This window comes from Rhopilema esculentum, chromosome 10 (assembly GCF_057945365.1).
Source record: "Rhopilema esculentum isolate cy_ngs chromosome 10, ASM5794536v1, whole genome shotgun sequence".
Lineage (NCBI taxonomy): Eukaryota > Metazoa > Cnidaria > Scyphozoa > Rhizostomeae > Rhizostomatidae > Rhopilema > Rhopilema esculentum.
In genome coordinates, this window is record NC_142824.1 from 6,296,479 (window position 1) to 6,316,917 (window position 20,439).

The window sequence follows — 20,439 nt, forward strand, 5'->3', positions numbered from 1 at the left end:
TCGATAGGATTTCAAAAATTAAACCTCATGATACAGTTTGTCTTAAGGCGGAGATTCTCACGATTTCCTTGCCATATATCTTTTGTATTGTCTGCTCGCCTGCGATAATTTATTTTCTCCAAGCAGGATGCTGGCAATTTTATCTATGCATTTGGACTCAAATTTAATTTTTGCCCTTCCCTGAAATTGTTTTATCGAGCTTTGTTTTAATGTGAGTCTTTGAAAAATGGTTTTCAGATGTCAGAAAGCATTTTTTAAAATGCTGTTTGACCTTATCTTAAGCACCTGTAGCACAGCGCCTGGTAAACCAGTCCAATGTCGCAGTTATTGAAATAAACGATGCTACGTCGCCAAAAGATATCGAAGACAAGAAAAAGCAGACAAAACTCGTTATACAGGTATGTCGTTTATCTAGAATCTTTTGCTACAAAATTTTTATGTATGCGACTGGTATGTAAGCGATGTTTTTGCTTTTGTTTTTCATCTGATTTCGCAACAGTATATGCTAATGGTGATGTTTGCTTTATAAACTTTATCGCTAAAAGTGCTGCATTTCAGGATTTCTAACGTAAAGGCAAAGATATACTGTTGATAAATCCTTTTATTAACGTTTTGTTGTCCAAAATTTGTATTTGAAATTCCTAATATGTTTCTTGTATATCAAGTTTCACCAATATTTGAGCGCTTTCTTGGTTCATTTCGAAAGATACACTATAACTACCTATTTTGAGTGCAGAAAATGATTTCAAAAATGTTTTTTTTCCTTTCCAGAATCTACCAAACCTTGTCATCGAAAATACACAAGACACGCTAGAAAATGAAGGGGCCAGTAGAGAGGTTTAGCAATCTTTTCTTTATTATGTTCAGCTGTATTTTACAAAGTCTTAGATTACTCTTAAATGATTGTTATCTTATATTAAGGCAAAGGCAAGGAGTGGTCAAGTCATAGACTACCGTAAGGTCGAGCCATCATTAACTCCGAGAAAAATTTCGGAAGAAGGAGGAAATTTTCTTCTTAACAGCCATTAATTTCTCTAAATATTTAAGTATGTAGAGTTACCTTTTGCTGTTATATTGAATGTCTGGACAATGAGAATAAGTCATTTTCGCACTTACATAGGTTGCAGATAGTACTGTGATAACAACTCCCCCAAAACCTGACGAGTATACTGACTTTCAAAGCTACATCGCTTGCACTGACGTCACAGATAATGAAGCCAACGACAAAGAGTCACAGGAGAAAGAGAAATCTTTGCATTTTGAAGGGTCTGTCAAAGATGAGCAGCGAGAGTATAATGAGCCTCGATTCCCACCAGAACGTCCTTATTGCGAGACCAACTCAAAAGGAGTAGAGATTCAGTACAAGACAACTTTAGAGGATAAAGCACAAGAATGGTATGTGGTTATTGTTTAAATGACGAAATTGATCAGCTATCTCTGTGGTTGATTCATTTTTTAACTGATGCAAGCTGTGCGCACTGTCACATTGTTGAAAACTGGATCAATAACAGATGGTTTTTCATACATTATGGTTATCAATATCAAGTCAAGAAAGTGATTTAATTCGCTTTCTCGGTAGAAAGTTTCCTAGGCTTATTCTGTCACAAATTAAGAAAGATGAACATGTTCTCGGATGCCATTTTGAATAAGCGTTTGTACATAGATGTTAATTTTTTTGGCCGCTTTGTTGGATAGCAGCTAACTTCTTGTGTCTCTTCCAGTACAAATATATTCAGTTGTATTCTGCCTGGAAGGAAAGATACCATGTTATTTAAAGGTTCATCTCTTGTTGTTTAAATCATTTTATTGCAGTTGGGGTAAAAACAATAAGTTTGTTGCATAACCCAATGTACGTCTAAACTCAATGCATAACCTAATTGCAGGATTGAATACGAGTTGCTTGCACGAATCGTCAGTCAAATGAATCTACCTGAGGACCCAACAGCAATCCAACAATATCATGATTATGAAAGTGAAGAGTTATCTGCGTCAGAGGAAGAGGAGGAGGAAGAAGCCGACTGGATCCGTGAGTTTGGTATTATGTGATATTGTAAATCTTTGCAGAAGACACATTTCTTTCGGCAATTTTTTGAAATTCTGCACACAAGTCGATATTGAGACCATCATTACAAGCCATGTTATGGGAACAATTACAAGCCATGTTATGGGAACGCTTTGTTTAGAGGGAAAGGGGAGCTGCATTATAAGGAGCCTTCTTCAGAAAGAGCTATTTTAATCAGTTTTAACAAGATATGCTCATAGCTACGCGTTTTGATTTTTTTTTCATACATACGCTTTTTGCCAAGTGAAAGTTTCGAAAAATGGCTTGCATTACTATTTGATGATATTTTATGATCTTAGTTGAAAACAAAGTGCAAAAAAACATTGCGAGTACCAAAGGAACGTTGAAGGAAAATAAGTAAAGGTTGTAAAACCAAGTCGTACTCTCTTTTCTTTGCTTACCTAAAATTCTTTCTTAAGGTTTTCTATATTCACTTGGTAATTGACCAACAATGGGAGAACTCTTGCTAGACACTGGAAGAGAATCGTCCACAGATCTATGCTAATAATTTAGTGAGAATATATCCGAAACAATGTTTATGCCAGTTGTCAATCAACTCTTACATTTTTTGCAGAAGAAATTCTAGGTCCGGGTGGTCTCCAGCTTCTCATTGATGCGGGGATTCCCTTGAACAAAGAGTTGTTAGAAGATCTAGTCAAAGATGTCGTAGCAGAAAAGATCGCGTCACTCCTAGGGTATCCAAAGGCTGCAAGAACGCCTGCGAGAAAGGTATGTCACCTTTTCCTTTCATTTAGCTTTAAAAAGGAATCACTGTTATGTGAACTTTTTATAGCAGCTATCAGTTTCCGTAAATTTCTTTTGTGTTTTGAACCACCTATTACTGTTGCTTTATATTTATTGTGGATGTTAATAAAGATAATTGAAACTAAAGTTTCTTGTTAGTACAGCGTTAACAACGTGGAATTTTGATATACAGTATCAATTTCTTCACAGAACATTCGGTAATCTAGGAAAAATATTGTTTATTGTATTGCCGAATCGATCTTCAACTGATATTTTGATTATTATCTCCTTGAATAGACTAACTTCCGTCAGTTATCTCAGTATTATCTCATAATTTTACATAACTTTTGCACCATACCCATAGAGTATTATAGAAGAAGAATTGGTCTCCGATGCCCTCCCGAATGTTCTTACCCCGTTAGCCACCCCAGATTACACGCCAGTCCAGTCTGAGGCAGCCGAAGTACATACACCAATGCTGTCTAGCTTTACAGAAGACTCAAGCCGAGACGACTTGTCTGCATTGGACGAAGAAGTGAAAGAAGATACAGTTATCCAAAAAGGTAATGTCTTGAAGGTTTATCTTTGGCGCGCCATTTTTGGTTGGCTTTGCCAAGTGGCTAGATATGATAAGCCGTTTTGCTCTTTAACAATATTTGCCATTCTTGCAGGGGTGGAAAAGGTATTAGACCACAGGAGAATCGGTCCCAGAAAATATTTTGGGTCCAAAAAATGCTCAAAAGACATAACTTATGTATGGAAATTGTCTATACTGCTAGCTTTGGCACAGAAGTATCTTGTTAACTGCGGTTCAAGCAAGAACAATTTTTCCACCCTTTTATACTTGGATCCACAGCTCTTTCTTGGAGTTTGTCGTTTCTGTTGTGCGTCTTAAGGTAACGCGAAATATTCTCCGCAATCGCTGTTGATTGAAATTGTGCAGCGTTTGGGCAATTCTTACTCACAATCCTAATAAATTTCTGATCTTTTTCTTGTTTACAATATAATAACACAGGAGCTAACTGTAATTGTAAAATGTTGTGAAACTAATTGTGAAATGTTCTTTAGTTTAGATGTACTTTAGTGTTTTGCGAAACCATTTGATGCATGCTTAGTGGAATGTTTCTTTGCTGCTAGGATATCAATACACCCTAGGGAAATTATTAGATGGACATTCTTTGTTTCAAAAGCAAACTATTTTGTTTTTTTCAGACGACAGCAGCTTGCCAGCTGAAAACTTTGTCAAAATTTCAACCCCTCCAAAGACGCCCCCAGTTTCTGAAAGTCTTGTAGAACAAAATTTGAATGTGGAAACCCCAGTCTCGTCACTGAGAGAAGATCCGGTACCAACAAGTGTGCCAGATGTGCAAACTCCCGAGTTGTCGAAAGCAGAGTTGACGCCTCCAGCTCTAGGAGATTTCGAAAGGTAATCGCTCTGTTAATAAACACTTGCAGAACCCGTTTCAGCCCATCATGTAGTCTTCATGTACCCAGACTAGGGGTTTATGAACAAATTATAGATACTGACAGCTAACCATCGGTACGTTGTCGGTAAATGTCAATAGAAGTTATTTTTACTTGAGAAAATCTCTTGTTAGTATTTTGCGTCCACTTTTCAGTCGAAACTTGTCCCTTAAGTCAAGAGTATTAAATGCGAAATTTTTGCGATTTTAAACCCACGGAACTAAAAACATTTTTTGCCATCAAAGAGGCTATTTTATCAAAATCAGTTATGGCTGACCAAGTTTCTGTCACCTCTCTGTTTACCAGATATATCCTTAAAACAGGATGCACGTTAAGTCCACGTTAGCAAAAAAGTGTCTTAACAGACGAAGAAATCTAATATAATATTTTGTATTTGTTGATGTGTTTTTGTGTTGCATTATTACTCTGGCAACTAATCTGAAAATTCTTGTCTAAGACCAGAGGGTTGAAGAAGAATCCTGTCAAAATTCAGAAACATCACGATTCACAAAATTTTAACTTTATCCTCTTGAGATCTTTTACATCTTGATGGTCCCTTCTCTCCTCTGATTTCATTATGCTTGTGATATGCAGTGACACTTAAGTTACTCTGAAAATATTGGGATGGTTGTCTCTTTGAGTTGCTATCCTTCATGATCACTTATTATTGGTGAAACATCTTTACTGCACCGCTTATTATCATATGTTTTATACAGTACCCAAAGCTTGACTGATGATATCCAAAACGAAGAGGGTTCCTCCCTGTCACAGGAACAGTCGCAACATGCACCATCTCCTCGAATTCTGCCACCCCCGCCGCAGATTGTTCAAGTGATAACAAAGCCAGTCTCTGTTCAAAACAGCAGCTTCACCGTTTCTTCATCAACGGCTGTCGGTACCAGCATGTTTGATGGTATATCTGAAGGAGAACGGCTTTGGTCAGATGACGTCATTCCTGGTCTGTATAGTGATGGAGAATTTCCTCTTTCAGAGGGTCAAGCATTGGACTTTTTGCTGGAAGAGGGTGATGGAGGTAGTTTTTCACATTTAAGTCCCTTGAATGTTTCAGATTCTATTCCGATCACCTCTCCAGAAATTATTGCATTGATTTCATTTCTATATCATATATTATCAAATATTAATAAATGTCTTTTCGTTGATCCTTCCCACGCTGGTCTGTTTCGAAGCCTCTCTTTTTCCCGTTAATCCCTTATCTCTTCACGTATCCTCATCACATATGAGCTCAGGTTTTAAGATTGTTCACAGCGCCTGCTATCTATAACTGTTTTGTTATAAATTATTAAAGATATGTTCACATGTAATACACTTTCTGGCTCCACGCACGCTGTTTTATTAAAAGATATGCAGTTATGTTTCTTAGATTGTTAGACCAACTCTATCATTTATCTTGAGCCAAATATCTGAAGCCAAATTTCGTGTCAAAATTTCCCACCAAGGAGAATTTAGCTTAACGTTTCCAGCTACAGTTTCTCATCGTTTTTCCATGACTTTTTCGCTATGAAGCGGAATGAAAAAACGTGTTTATTTTTCTCTTGAGGTCAGGTAACATCAAATTGTATTAAAATATATTTCTCAAGCAAAGATTTATCAAATTTTTATACAATTTATCTAAAAAGGATCTTCATGGATAGTTTTTAACATTTGTAGATGCGGGAACAAATTTCAAAGATCTGTTGCAAAATTTAATCGGGCGAAAACAGGATCATGTTGATGACAGTGCAACTTTGAAAGACACCGAGGACCTAAATGAGGTAGGCCTAAGGAAGACTTACGTTGCTGATATTGATTTGTACAGTATTTTGCTTTCATGGGCTTCCTTTGCACGAATCAAATGCGTGTCTTTGTATTTGTTGGATATTCCTATGGCAATCCGATGCCGGCGTAGGGTGATAGGTTGGTCTCTCTCATGGCCCTGTGGGGCGTCTTACCATTGACTGATGAAAGGGGATAGGTAATTAACACTGAAAAATACCGAACGTTCGAAATTTAGTACTTCGTGTGGAACTTCTCTTCAGTAATCAAGAATGTTTTAAGAAAAACCCAAGGAAAGTTGCTATTCTCTTTTGGCTCGGTCGTCCGTTCAAGCCAGTCAGGAAAATACAGTTTAACCTTGCAATGTTCTCAATATTTTGTTTATTGACAGGATACCCTTGAAGAAGTGAGCATTAGCGAAGGTGAGTTTCTGGCCAACGATGATTACAATGACCCTATGGTTAAACTACTGAACCAAATCCGAAGCCCTTCAAATGGTGGATCCCCAAAGGACAGATTGGCAAGTGAGGGCGAAGTGAGCAGAGGAGAAGATATGGAAGGTATAAATCAGGATCCGGTTTTGGTAAGAGGCGAAGCAATGCTCCCAACTCAAGGCAAGCCCTGTACATGCATGTTTTTAATACATAGATTTTTCCTTGCGAGAGATTTTTAATTGATTTTCATCTTGTTAATCAGTTAAATTTCAAATGTGTTCTGTGACCAAAAGCGCTAAAAGCATGAAAGCACCTGCTGTTCCTGATCGCTTTCAACAGGAGCCAGTGGGACCCAGATAAATGTAAACACATGAAGAACACGATCTTGTTTGGATATTCAACGTGAAATACTCAAACGTTTCTACATAGAAACTGTTATCACCGCCCTAGCAGGTTTCTATTGGCCCAAGAGCTGTTTGTTGGTTTACTACTAGTGGTTTTATCATTAACACATTCATCCCATTTTCAAATTAAAGACAATCAATCATCTTATTTATTTTTTAAGATTTTCACCATTTGTACGTCTATTGATATTCGATAAATAGGCAGTAAAGTAACAAACCAAGGTAGAAGATTGCAGGGCGTCCATTTTTTCTCTGAATTGCACATTTTTACCTTGATTTGAAATCCAATCTTTTTCCTGGATTTGGATTATTGCTGCATTTTTTCTAAGATCCTGTTACATCAGTGAAAATGTTCTGTTTGATGAAAAACTAGCTTGAAATATTTCCAGGAACATTTCACATGCATTTTTTTGCGATTAGGAATTCTCACCCTGGCTTTGATTTTGAACTTTAGGTGATTGGAAGTTTCAAATGGATTTCGTCTCTGACTGTAATAACCTAGCTAGAATAGAATAAATTTTTCCTTTATATTATAGAGTTTAGCTGAAATCCAATATTTTGCTAATGTGTGTATAAATATATTCTATAATTTTACCTCTTTGCAGCATCTGGAAATTGATTTTTGATTTATGTGAACGGTCGTGCTAAAAGAGCTTTAAAAGGCTCTAACCAAAAATATTACGTCATAATCGCTTTTCAAAGATTACGTCATAATCAAAAATTGGACATGGTGGATAACTAAGTCTCGAAATTCAAGAAGCTTCATGCCATGTACAATGGTTATACAGCAATATAATTATTTAGTTAGTTACTTTCTTAAACAAAAGTAGGAAATCTTCATGTTAACAATACTGCAAAGTGGTGATTATCTATTCTTAACTTAGGTCGATTTGTAGATTTTGCTGGTTGAGTATTTTTATTTTGAACATTTTAGCGTTCTTATTTTTACAGGTCTCCGGAAGAGGGTGTTGTCTGCAGGCGAGATGGCAGCCAGTAACAGCAATATTTCACACCCTCAAAGTTACTCGATTGGAGAAGTGAGAAATTTGCCGTTTAATAATGGAAACTCACCTTCTACCAATGAGATGCCTAATAGATTCAGGAAAGATATGCCTGATAACGAAGCAATTCGTAGAACTAATTCTCAAGGGCTGGTCGCAGACACGCAGAGAGCAATGAGGAATTTTGATACAAGTGAGGAACTGAAAAGTGTCGATCGTAGCCCTGAAATTGAAGGCAACCAACATGAGCAAAGTGAGGATGCTGAAAATGGCCTCGAGAGGCCTAGAACGATTCTTGTACAGTCTGGAAATTTCGATACAATGTCTTCGTTTAACTTTACTGATTCACTGAATGAACAAAGGCTCGATTCCTTTAATGGACAAGGTACCGTGGGTGAAGCGGAAGAGCGCTCTCCTGATGCTAACCAACCAGCAAAGGAAGTAAGAGATTTTGTCGACATGTCAACTAAGAATCAAGTTGACAACCGTCCACCTACTAAGATTACATTGACGATTCCATCAGTGGCAGATGAGGATAGTTCAGATGAACTGACATTAGAAGGCGATGATATATACAGTCATGATGACGTATCGAACATATCACTATGATGATGACTCCCTCCTGTCAATGATCCAACAAATTGAAAATCTTCCTTTAAAGAACAGAAAAACAATGCTTGAAACGATTGAAGAACTGGAAATTTCTAATGTTTTCAATCATCTTCAACGGCTGCCACTGGTTGTTGACTCTGTTTATTCTATAAACAGTTTGCTTGATCTTTACTTCTAGTTCTGGAAATTTCTACGTATTTTTGGTACATTGTAGATAATGTTGACTAGTTTACAAAGAAAGAAAAGAAAAATATTAAATTTATTATGATTTTTGCATGGTGCAACATTGCTAATATCCAACGAATCACTTGTTTTTTACTAACTTTCTTGAGTGATGAAAGTAGCAGTTCATTTCAGATGAACGATGCTCAGTTATTTGGTCTCAAGTTCTCAAATTATGAAAAGGCTTCTTGAGAAAGATATTGTTGCTAACGGCTAATAAAGATATTACGCAAATAAACCTTTCGTACTGTACGTATTCAGTTTTCCTATCCACCGTCTATCGATTATCCTCTTCGATTGTCCGGACTTCAAATATCTGGGCTTGGATTATCCGGACTTTCCGGTCTGTAGGGAATGTGAAAAAGCTTTAGGCGTTTTTGATAATGCATCGGGGGCGTTTTTCTTGCTTTCCTTTTAAAATGGGATAAGCAGAAAGAATTAAAGGCCACAGTGGCAGACCAGTTGCTGGAAATGGCCACCAGAAAGCGTGAGGCATCGCGCATTCAATTAAAGATTCGCATCTATTTTAGGAGTATTAAGTGTATTAGTCAGTAAAAATGTTTAAACGTAAAAAACAGTAGCTGTAGTTTAAACGTAAAAAAGATATGGATACGGTAGACAATTACAATGTGACAAACTTCACATGCACTCGTGTATATTTTTTTATTTGCATAAAATGTTTTTCGAAATTGAATTTTATAATATATTTATAAAAAAATTCTTGAAAGCGGGAGGTGAGATTTGAAATCGGGAAAACAGGAGATGAACTCCCAAATCGGAAGACTTCTTAGCAGGATATATAAGGAAAGTGCTAACTTAGTAAGACTATCGAAAATCCTAAATAAATCGTTTGCAGGACTTCGCTGCATTGATTACAAACCATGTTCCGATCGTTTTGCTTTGTTTCCAACGAGTTTCCAACATACTTCCTTTGAGACAATGGAATACTTTAGCCTCGTTTCAGCAACGCTGGTTTAGGCCACAGAATAGGCCAAGGCCAAGTCACTGACAGTTTGGAAGCATTTTAGCAACATGGGTAAGTAAAGATATGTTTAATTGGTTTTATAAAACAGGGAATTGATTATATGATCTTAAAAATTGCCTTCATATTGCAATCGTAAGCAATTTATTCGAATGGTAAGGTACGCATATTCGAATGGAGTTTTTAGGGCCCCAAAGAGGGGAATTTTTACTCAAAATTCCATAGCAGTTTCTCAACTTTTTTCTTCTTATTTTTTTTAATAAAACTAGAAACAATTAAATATAGTATTATAAAGATGTCAGAAGACTAGTAAAGATAAAATGTTAAAGGATTTTCAATAGATTTTGTTTGCACATGTTAAGGGATCAATTTGTCAAAATGCAATTTGTCAGTTTTCAGAATAGTACTTGCTGTAGATCTGGCACAAAATGGGTCTCAAATGCAGACTGTTCAACAGTGCTGTTTCTATGGCTTGAGTGTTTGATAGGGAAAAGCAGTCTAAAAAGTATATAATATACATGTCCCCACTTGTGAATTATGACAAGTATGGTTGCTGGCTCTATAAGGGAGTTTTAGACTGAAAAATCTTATGATACTTGTATTTTCTTTATTATCAGGTTTTTCAATTGTTCAGAAACCTGAACTGGCTGTTTTGATTGATAGTAGGATTCTGATTTTTGTTAGAAATTTAGCAGATATTTTGTTAGTGTGATATTTTGCTGCCCAATAGGCATAGAGGAGTTTTATAGCCTGCAAATGATTGTAATTTTAGCTTGAATCCATAAAATTAGATATAAATTAGACAGGAGTTGACAAAAAAAAAGTGAGGCTGCTGATAGCTTAATAAGTCAATGTGTGGCTCTGAATGAAATTGAATATTTGCATTCTATGCTCAGAACAAGTTTTTAACCCATGCTTTGCTCAACTAATCACTGAACTTATGCTCTTTGGGTATTTCAAACTTTATTGCTAGGCATTCTACACAGCTGTTTACCACATTATCCAAAATGACAGGAGTTTTTGTCCAATCTTTGACAAAAAGTAGACATTGTCAAGTCACTCTGCCAAAATTCACACTACCTTTCACAGTCACATAAAATTTAGACCCAAATATGCCAAACTATTCAATCAAGCTCTGTTTACAGTCACACTCTGCTTACTGTCAATGCTTTCTAAGCTACATTCAGTGTGACTAACAGCAGTCTACTGTATCAAACATTTGAATGCATATATTTTGGGAAATCTGAATAGCAAACATTTGTGGGAAATTCTTGATAATCCTGTATATGTCATAGAAAATATATTTAAAAATGTATTTATTCCAAAAGCAAGGTTTTCATTTGTAAAAAATATAGACCATGCCTAATAAAGAAGGGCTGTAAAACAAGAAGCAAGTTGCTATAAAATAATTGCAGGAAAGATGGTTATATTTTCATAAAATTACTAAAGGAAGATAATTGCAGACACACAACAGCTTTGAGAAATAAAAGCTGTTGTGAAGAAACTTCCTAGGAGTGGTTATGTTGCAAAGAAACCAAGAAGTGGACAACCAAAAACAATGTTTGTTAAAAGGGAGAGAACTCATCTGGGTTGAACTTTGTATCTTATATTGTTTGGGCATTATTAGATAAAATGCTCTCTGAGCAATTTTTTCAATTGGAAATTGCTTGAAGACAAAAGGGCTATAAACAAACACAAAATGAAAAATTACCTGTTTCAAAAGATGATTACCTTGCTTGATGTTTGTTGTTGCCTGTATGATTTTACTTCATGTTTATCAATAGACATTTTTTATTATAATAAAATTTGACATCTTTCTTCCATTTTATCCATCAGTTACCTTTATAATTGCTTCAGTTTTTTCCACAGCCATTGCAAGATGGGAGACATTCTTCAAAAAGGCAGGAATTCCTAATGGGCCAGCCTCTAAGTAAGAATAAAAATGGCTCTTTGATGTCATTTTTGTGGCTTTGGCTTTAAAGATGCCATCAATATTTTGCTGCACTTGTTATATGATATATAATAATTTGTATCATGAATTTGACCCAAAAGATTTTGTCTTGAGTTTCTGGTTATCAATTTTTCATTTACACAAACAAGAAAGCAAAATTTTTTTTCTTGATTAAAAGGAAAATCTGTGTTCCTTAATAATGTTTTTTCTGTACATATCATCAAATTTTTTGATTAATTTTTAAATGTTCTTTTAGATATGCAGAAATTTTCACAGACAATCGGATGAGAATGGACATGTTGAATGAGCTGAGTAAGGTTAGGGAAAATAACCAATATTGAATTTTATCTTATATTTTTTACTGCCCTGAAAGAGGCACTATATTATAAATGGTTTGCTTGATTTCTTTACATTGGTTTAACAATAGGAAAGACTGATATGTAATCAAACTATACTCTGAAAATAGGCTCGGACTAGAATGTCTTTAATTTTTATTATTTCAGTTCTATTTTGAGTATCAGCCTGCTTGTATATTGCAACAGTTCAAACCATATTAAAGAAGCTGAAATTAAGCAGTTTTCATATTATGCTTTCAATACATTGTGTTAGTATTTAGTACTGATATTTTTGACATTACTTATAACTAAGATAACAAACTGAAACTCACTCTCCTTTTTTCCAAGGAAATTTTGGGAGATTTGGGGATAAATGTGATGGGTGATGTTATTGCTATTTTGAGACACAGCAAAAACGTGTATGCAGAGGTAATATTTCTATTATGATAAGTATAATAGGATAACAATGATTTCATTTATTAAAGATATTCTGTATTTGCTGTCAGAAGCAAAACACTGATATTATATATATTTAAGTAAAGCAAATTATTTAAGGTTTAAGTTTAACTAAGAAGCACTATTGTCCTCCTTGAATTAAATTACCTTGCCTTTTTATCACTATTAGGGCTGAAGCAAATGGGTAAATCGCATTAGGTAGCCAAAGTAAATTTCTGTGCAATTTCTTCCGACCAATTGTCTCTTTACTTATGATTTGATTTGGCTAAGATTTGCCCAATTGTTTTGCAAGGAATATTTTGTATTGCCTAAGATAGTTTTACCTACTCTTAGGTCCCGAATAAGTGGGAGCAGGGCGGTTGGAAATTTCTTCAAAACAAATAAGCGGGGGCACTTATTCGGGACCTAAGAGTACCTAAGAGTACATTTTAGTTAACATATACATTTATAATCTCAAATACGTATAGTAGAAGATAGGCTAGAAATGAGACATGTTCTCTGTTACTCCGAGTTTCGTGCTTGCGCACTCATCAACCTTCCTCAAGCTCATACACAAACACTTTCCCAAGGATCACAAATTCCATCAGGTCTTCAACAAGAACAACATGAGAGTAAGTTGCAGCTATATGGAAAACATGCAAACCGTCATTAGCAAACACAACAAGAAAATCATCAACAGCAATCCCATCACTACCAAGGAGAAAACATGCAACTGCCAAAAAAGACCAATGCCCACTAGGTAACAACTGCCTCTCTTCCAGCATCATCTACAGCGCACAAATCACAACAGCCGAAGACACTGTCAGCAAAAATTGCATTGGCCTAACAAAAAGGATCCTTCAAACAATGATTTACCCAACACCAACTCTCATTCCGCAATCTAAAATACGCCAACAGCACCGAACTATCAAAATACATCTGGAAACTCACTACAAAAAGGCGCGACCTATTCATATCAGAAAAACTACACATCATCAAAGCTAATAACAACACCCTCCTAAACAAACGATCCGAATTAATCTCCAAATGCCGACACAAAAAAAAGTTTTATCTCATGAACAATAGAACTCTACCTAACTAATTAACCTCTATCTAATAACATTTCCTTTGTCAAATTTTATCACACCTTTTGTACATTTAAACCGCGGTAGCAGGAATATTTTCATTATAGTCTGTCTGAAGAGTGCGCAAGCACGAAACTCGGAGTAACAGAGAACATGTCTCATTTCTAGCATATCTTCGACTATATCTATTGCTCTGTGGTTTTGCACATGGAGCACTGTTAAGTCAGAACAGACGAACGCAATCGGGAATAATCTCAAATGCATAATTATTTTTTCGCACGTCTGTATTTTCACATACATTTGTATTTTTGCATACATCTATGTTTGAAATCGATTACACATGTCGATTATCTTGCCCTTATGCTTCCCTGTTACAGATGCATAGATTATAAACACTCTTTTTGATTTTATGTTATCAAGTTATCATACTAGGCCGAAAAAAGTATTGTTTCGTTTTCCTTCGAACGTTTTCTTTTATAGTTGTTTTTGTATCTGAATTATCTTTTTAACAGATCAGCAGATCGACAGCTAATGAATTCAACGTGGATGGGGCCAAGGGAACTGCAGCAAAGAAAAAGAAAAGATTTTACCCACCAAAAAGTCCAGCCCAGGCAAGAATAAGCCCTCCAACAGGTCAGATATGATGCCAATCTTATTTCTAATTTTTTTAGCTTCGGAAGATATAATACTATTCATAATTTAAAAATGGCTTTGAAAAACATTTTGAAATATTTTACTAGATCTTTTCGTTTGATACTCTTCGTCTGAAAATGAGTATAAAACGTCAGAACATAGATCGAAAACTCACGCTAGGAAATAACTATACTCAGCTGTGGATCGAAAACTATGTTCGGACGTTTTATACTCTGAAGAGTGTCAGACAAAAATTTTTTGTAACATGTTTCAAAATGTTTGCTTTTTCAAAGCAATTTTTAAATTCTGTACCACAAAAAGATTGTTCGCAAATTTATAATTTATTAAGTGAACCCAAATTTTTTTAGTTGAATATTTTTAATTAGTCAAATACAGTAGGTATGTCGTAACCTAGAAGCCTTTTGTTGTATTTCATAATCCAAGCATGACAATTCTGCTGTTTTAAAGCACGTATTCTCAAGAGTAGAGCATGGAGCCTAGTTGAGTCTGGTGGCAACCTTTGGTGTTTTGTTTGATGCCTTGTCAATATTCTGTGATGCTTGCCAAAAGTTTCTTGGAGCATTCAAGCAGTTTCAGTCAATTCTTGTCCACTTTCAGTTCACTCATAAGGAAATAGCGGAGTTGCCCTCTTGCGAACAAAAATATTGGGGAAAAATTCACCTCTGTCATCCTAGTTTCTAAAATGTAGGTTACGTTTGAAGAGTATATTTCTATAGAGAATATTCCAATATCCTTTGCAAAAGAAGCAGAGAAACTGCTGATTTGAATGAAGAAAATGCTTATGGCGTTGCCGAGTTTTGGCAGGCATTCTGCAGACCAATTTTTTTCAACTATGTTTGGTTTCGTTTTGTCGAATTTACCTTCTTACCTATTTCGTGTATTTACCTCTAAATAGCATCTGTCAGAGATAAGAGCAGATCTCCGATTGGCATTCCCGTTGCTAAATCATCACAAGATAGAGATGGAAAGGCGACTAGTTCAGCGGTAGCTCCAAAATTCGGAACGAACTGGAATAAGAAACGAAATGAAAAAACGTTGTCTTCGAGATTCAGTGAATTCAATTCAACACCTGCCAAGAAAAGCAGAGAGTCGAACGAAGTTATAACTATTAGCGTACCTATCGACAAACCCCCAACGACAAGAAAAATTCCTGATAGGAGCAGGTCCTCGGAATCTAAAGGTTTGATTTTTCATTTATGAGGCCTTTTAAGAAGAGTGAAAACTAGAATATCTGTTTATTAACTTTATTATCTTTATATACTTGTTCATATCTTAAGCAGATATATCAACGAGACTGCAATAAAAGTGAGTCTTATTTATCGCCATCACCTGCTATGATTTTTCAAAGCATTTTCGTGGGTTCTTTTATACGGCAACAATGACTCCTGTGCTAGTCTTGATTAACATCCTAGAAGTAGAACATTTCACCCCTACTTTTTGATGTTTTGCCATACTTTTCTGTTTATTTTCTCCAAGCCTAGTAACAAATTGTAGCATTGACCAATTGATAGCTGATTGATAGCTGATAGATAGCTGATTGATAACTGATTGATTACTGATTTATTGCTGATTGATCACTGGTTGATTACTGACTGATTGCTGATTGATCACTGATTGATAGCTGATTAATAGCTGATTGATTACTGACTGATTGCTGATTGATAGTCATGTTTAGCCATCGATATATTCTTATCATTGTGATTACTTCCGGCCTTTTTTCCAATTCGGCTTCTATTTGTAACAAACTTTTTACTTTTCATTATGCTCAGTAATGATTATCCGCAGTTTAGATATACCCTCACAGTAGTAAGAATGCCTTACGGATTTAACAAAAAGGTAGCCATGATAATGTAATGATGATATGATAATGTCACGCTTTTTCCTATATTTTCCTATATTTCTTTCTATATTTTCAAGATGTCGAATGTTGAACATATTTGAAAAAACTTAATGAATAAAACGATAGTCTTTATTTTGAAAGACATGTTAAATCATTCTTAGCTCATCAACATCTTGCTGAATTGAAAGTAGATTCAAAATTCAATTTTTTGGCAGCAGTCATTATTGTAATCATAACAAATCGAAACAGTCATTCTCTTTTATCTTAATGAATATATACAGTCTTTCTATTTCTTCGATTATCCTTGTTTTCTATATTTTTGTTCTTAAATGCTTAAAACTCTGTAAATTCTTGAAGTTCTATAAACTGATGCTATTAACTGAAACATCTTTTGTTCGTATAATCATTTGCAAAAAAACATTCTGAAGGGAATGTATTATAAGCATCTATTAATTTGTTTTTAAAAACTTTACTTTTTGTTGCATTTCATAAATTTCCATCCCATTGTCCATTTCATGGGTCCGTCTCTTAATTTGATAATTACTTTACTTTGACTTATTGTAGTTGTCTTGTTTAAATTAATTTTTTGTCTTTATTATACCTAGAAGCTACCATATCGGTAAAAAAAACGGTTTTCGACCGACTTGGATCGATATCATTGGAAATTGTTTCCAAGGATGGTAAAACGTCAACTAGTTCAACGCAATCCCAAACAAATTCGGTTTGTTGTTGTTTTTTCACTGCAATATTAATAGCTCGTAGAAACTTGAATTAGAAGGGCCTAAATTTGAAGTCCATCATAGTTTTATTCGTTGGACAACCATTCAAAGGCATTGAATCGTGATAAAAGGATAGGGTATACCCAAACGTACCCAAGTCCGCTAAGTCATTATTTTTGTGCTGCTATGCTATTGGTTGACCTGTAACTGGTCACATGAACTTACCTCGTATTGATTAACAAGACAGCTTCCACCAATAGGAGATTATCAACATTGGATGCTGTAATCACATGAAACTGCAGCGATCATGCCGAAACCAATTGGTGCCTTTAATGGTGTCCTGTTCTATGGACTTCCACAGTCTATTTAGGCTTTCCACATTCATAAGTGATATAACAGCTCACCTTAAGACAAAGCTACTTAAGCTAGGTCATTCATAGAGAGAAAGTCCACAGTCTATTTAGGCTTTCCACATTCATAAGTGATATAACAGCTCACCTTAAGACAAAGCTACTTAAGCTAGGTCATTCATAGAGAGAAAGTCAGCCAGGTTTGGATTTGTTCAAACGAAAGCAGGAACCTTAGACAGGAAACACAAAATGGTAAAATAGTCATCACTTTGACAAAGCCTGGCGTTGGAATGTTTTTGCTGTAGCAATAAGACACGAGAAGTTTATTTGGTTTAAATTGTTCTGTTTGTTGTTATTGTAATCATAATGCTGTAAAATAGTTTTCGTTTGGCTGTGCATTTTCAAGGTAAATCGTGTCTTGCATAGCCTACAACAGTTTTCCCAGTTTTGTTTTACTGCTCTTCGTGAGAGAAACATTCTTGAATTCTCTGACCAGTTTCTCAATTCTGAGCCTCACAGCAAGAAATCCTTACACTATAGATCCTTACAGTATATGCAGAACACAAGACTTAGAGTCAATTGGACGCTTCAATATGTTTCTTAATGCTCTATATATTGTTTCTGTGAATAATTGAGGTTGTGAGGGTCAGGTTTAAGATCCACTTTAATAAAAGATCCAACTTTCGCACTTCTTCACAAAGCTTTTCGTTTTAATCTTTACGAGACCGTGTCGGATTAGGTACCCTTCCTACGTTACATATGGCTCATATTTTACTAACTCTTTTAAGTTTATATTTAGGCGAAAAAAGTACAAAATAGTTTTAGGCAATAACCCAAAACCACAAGCTTTTTGTCTCCTTCATATCAAGGTCCTGTACAATACAAATTCGAGGACTGGCATCTATTCAAAATTTCAGTTGAGTTCTAAAATTTTAGACACATAATGACGTTTCACAACTGCACGCCTGTTTATATTTTCAGGAAATGAATACAAGTTCTGTGTTTAGTCGTCTTGGTGAAAGCAATTTGCTGGTGAACCGCAGCAGACCTTTGAGATCACATGCTAGAGGATTTTCAGAACCTTCGTTGGCTGTTTCGATGGATGTAGATGATTTCCCAAGTGTTTTGCGCAACACACACCGCACAGCTAGGCCCGTTGAACATGTGCGACCATTTCCACGGAAGCCACTTGCAATGGACTTGGAAGAAAGTAGCCGGATGAATAAACCCAAGCGAAAAATGTCTACCGATGAAAAGGGACGTAGTTCGCAAACGACTCAAGGACCTGAAAAGTCAGTATTTTCTAGATTAGGATCTCGGTGAAAGAATCATTGTGGCTTCTTAACAGAGTAGAAGTCGTTGTTTATATGTTAGTTTTCTGGTTTTAGGTAGCTTTATTTTGCAAAAGGTAGCTGCACTTTCTTGAAAAATGAAGATTTTTATCTCCTAGCTACAAAGATGACGTGAATGGATTGCAGTTACTTGAGGACCGTTCCTCCAAAGGGTATATTAGTCGGGGTTGGTATAGTTTTTCTGTTGAACAGTAAGGAGAAAAACTGGCAATTTTTTCTGTTTTTCCATGTTACAAAGCTTGGCCAATTACTGGCCACCTGTTAGCACGTGATAACAGTCCACAACCATCATGATGGAACTTGACTGCCAGCATCTGTCTCACCTATTCTAACTTAGATCTTCTTCGTCCCCAACTAAGTCGTGCAAACAAACCAGGCATTGGTGTATTCATCTGAAATTCATTTCTTGCAAATTCGATAAAAAAATACTGTACCATTTTTCTTCTTTTACCATTAATCTGTAGCTTTTCATTGATAATGACGTCATTTGAACGTTTAAAAGTTTCCAAAGTGATAACTAGTTTGCGAAAGGAGAGTCACGTTTAACAGAGTATTAAAAAGTTATATGTTTTCTTGGGTGACAATGGCATCATTTGCATTATCTAAAGCCAAAACGTCCCCATTTTAAGTTTCATTTCCTCTAGTAAGCCTTTGGCTGCTTTACTATTTCAAAGAAGGGGAGTAAAGAACACAGCCATATTAACTCGTTTCTCGCCATAATCTTTTATCCTGTGAGACACCAGCTAAGATTTCTATATAATTTAGCCTTCTCGACATTTTTTCTTTAATAAAATATTGTTCTGTTGCATAAATTTTGCTTTATGTTCATATATTCGTTTAGATACTTGGCTCTATTTAATAATGTCTTTGTAATTGCGGATTTTTGTTCTCTTTGAGCCCTAATGACCGTTTTTCCACTTTTTTCCATGAAAGCCTCTTCCAAAAAGAGCGTGAAAATACAAAGATGTTGAATTTAAAACATTGTGTAAAACCAATGATTTAGATTTTTTAAAAATCTTCGTAAAAATATATTATTACACCTTCAAGCAAAAACGAGAAAAGTTCTTGAAAATTGAGCAAAATACGGCTTTTTCGAAGCACTTCTCGACGCCCATTTTCTTAAGAGGAGGAACTTTTCTACCCCAATAGCAGGGGGCTCCATCAATTGATTATTGTTAGTTTTATAGAGATATTTCGTCTAAGTTGTATTTCGTCTTTGTCTGACACCATCGCAGCACAAAAATCAATTTCATTGCAAAAAGCGAATTTATTTGAATCATATTTTAATCATATACCAATAATGTTAGATCAGATATTCTCGGAACATATGCCCTAAAGGGAATATCTGTCGGATATTTTGCAGTGTAACGTGTCCTGAGGATATTCCGCAAAATAAAAAAACCAATTAGCGATAAAGAAAGATATCCTATCTTTCTTGGAATGAAAACAAATCGATTTAATTTTATTTTGAATATCTGCATGGCAGGAATACAGACATCAGAGATGCCGAGTGTCTTGTGACGTCATGACGTAACTGTCTTCCAAGCTTCTGGGCAACCTTTTGTTGTTTTCACGAAGAAGGAAGGACTCAGTGGCGTAGCGTCTATGTATGCTACGCTTGCGGCGCAAGCGTAAAAATTTATAGACAAATTCTAAAATTCTTGCAACACTTTCAATGCATAACAATTTCCGCAATAAACGGCTTCTCTTTCTTGTCATGAGCAGCATGCAGTGAACTCTAGCGCCAACAGGCCAATTGGCCCCAAATTGGCTATTTTTCCAAGTAAACAGATCGCTAAAAATTATGAAATTCGAAAAATCTGAAAACTGAAGCCCCTCCACATCACTCTTTTCGCCTGTCCAAAATAAGAGAAACATGTGATGCTCCAGTGCAGCTTCAGTGCAACTCGAGAGAAGCTTCTGAGAGAAGTGAGAATTTTCCGGACTGGAGCTTGCGGTCGGCCTGAGCGCAAGCCTTCCCAAATATTTGATAATCCACAACATTTTTCTACCTATAAGC

The 20,439-nt window shown here is 35.7% G+C and overlaps 2 protein-coding genes across 4 annotated transcripts in view; both read left to right on the plus strand.

The window, feature by feature from the left end:
- Positions 1-9,524, plus strand: part of LOC135686624 (uncharacterized) — a 46,022-nt gene extending 36,498 nt beyond the window's left edge. For 2 of the 3 annotated variants that reach the window (XM_065202896.2, XM_065202911.2), the window contains exons 17-27: positions 283-398; positions 772-837; positions 1,121-1,395; positions 1,884-2,026; positions 2,637-2,791; positions 3,171-3,369; positions 4,019-4,232; positions 4,987-5,303; positions 5,939-6,042; positions 6,435-6,657; positions 7,833-9,524. In XM_065202896.2, the coding sequence (XP_065058968.2) occupies positions 283-398; positions 772-837; positions 1,121-1,395; positions 1,884-2,026; positions 2,637-2,791; positions 3,171-3,369; positions 4,019-4,232; positions 4,987-5,303; positions 5,939-6,042; positions 6,435-6,657; positions 7,833-8,491 (2,471 nt within the window). In that variant the 3' untranslated portion in view covers positions 8,492-9,524. The remainder of the gene's footprint in view (positions 1-282; positions 399-771; positions 838-1,120; positions 1,396-1,883; positions 2,027-2,636; positions 2,792-3,170; positions 3,370-4,018; positions 4,233-4,986; positions 5,304-5,938; positions 6,043-6,434; positions 6,658-7,832) is intronic. The other variant, XM_065202904.2, reaches the window with a different exon arrangement.
- A 134-nt stretch (positions 9,525-9,658) lies between these two features.
- On the plus strand, positions 9,659-19,292 carry LOC135686656 (uncharacterized protein C19orf47). The gene is made up of 8 exons (XM_065202935.2): positions 9,659-9,752; positions 11,568-11,628; positions 11,906-11,966; positions 12,333-12,413; positions 14,017-14,137; positions 15,054-15,338; positions 16,604-16,719; positions 18,049-19,292. Exons 1-8 carry the CDS (start codon positions 9,749-9,751, stop codon positions 18,388-18,390), a joined length of 1,071 nt encoding a protein of 356 aa, XP_065059007.2. The 5' UTR covers positions 9,659-9,748; the 3' UTR covers positions 18,391-19,292.
- The last annotated feature ends 1,147 nt before the right edge of the window (positions 19,293-20,439 follow it).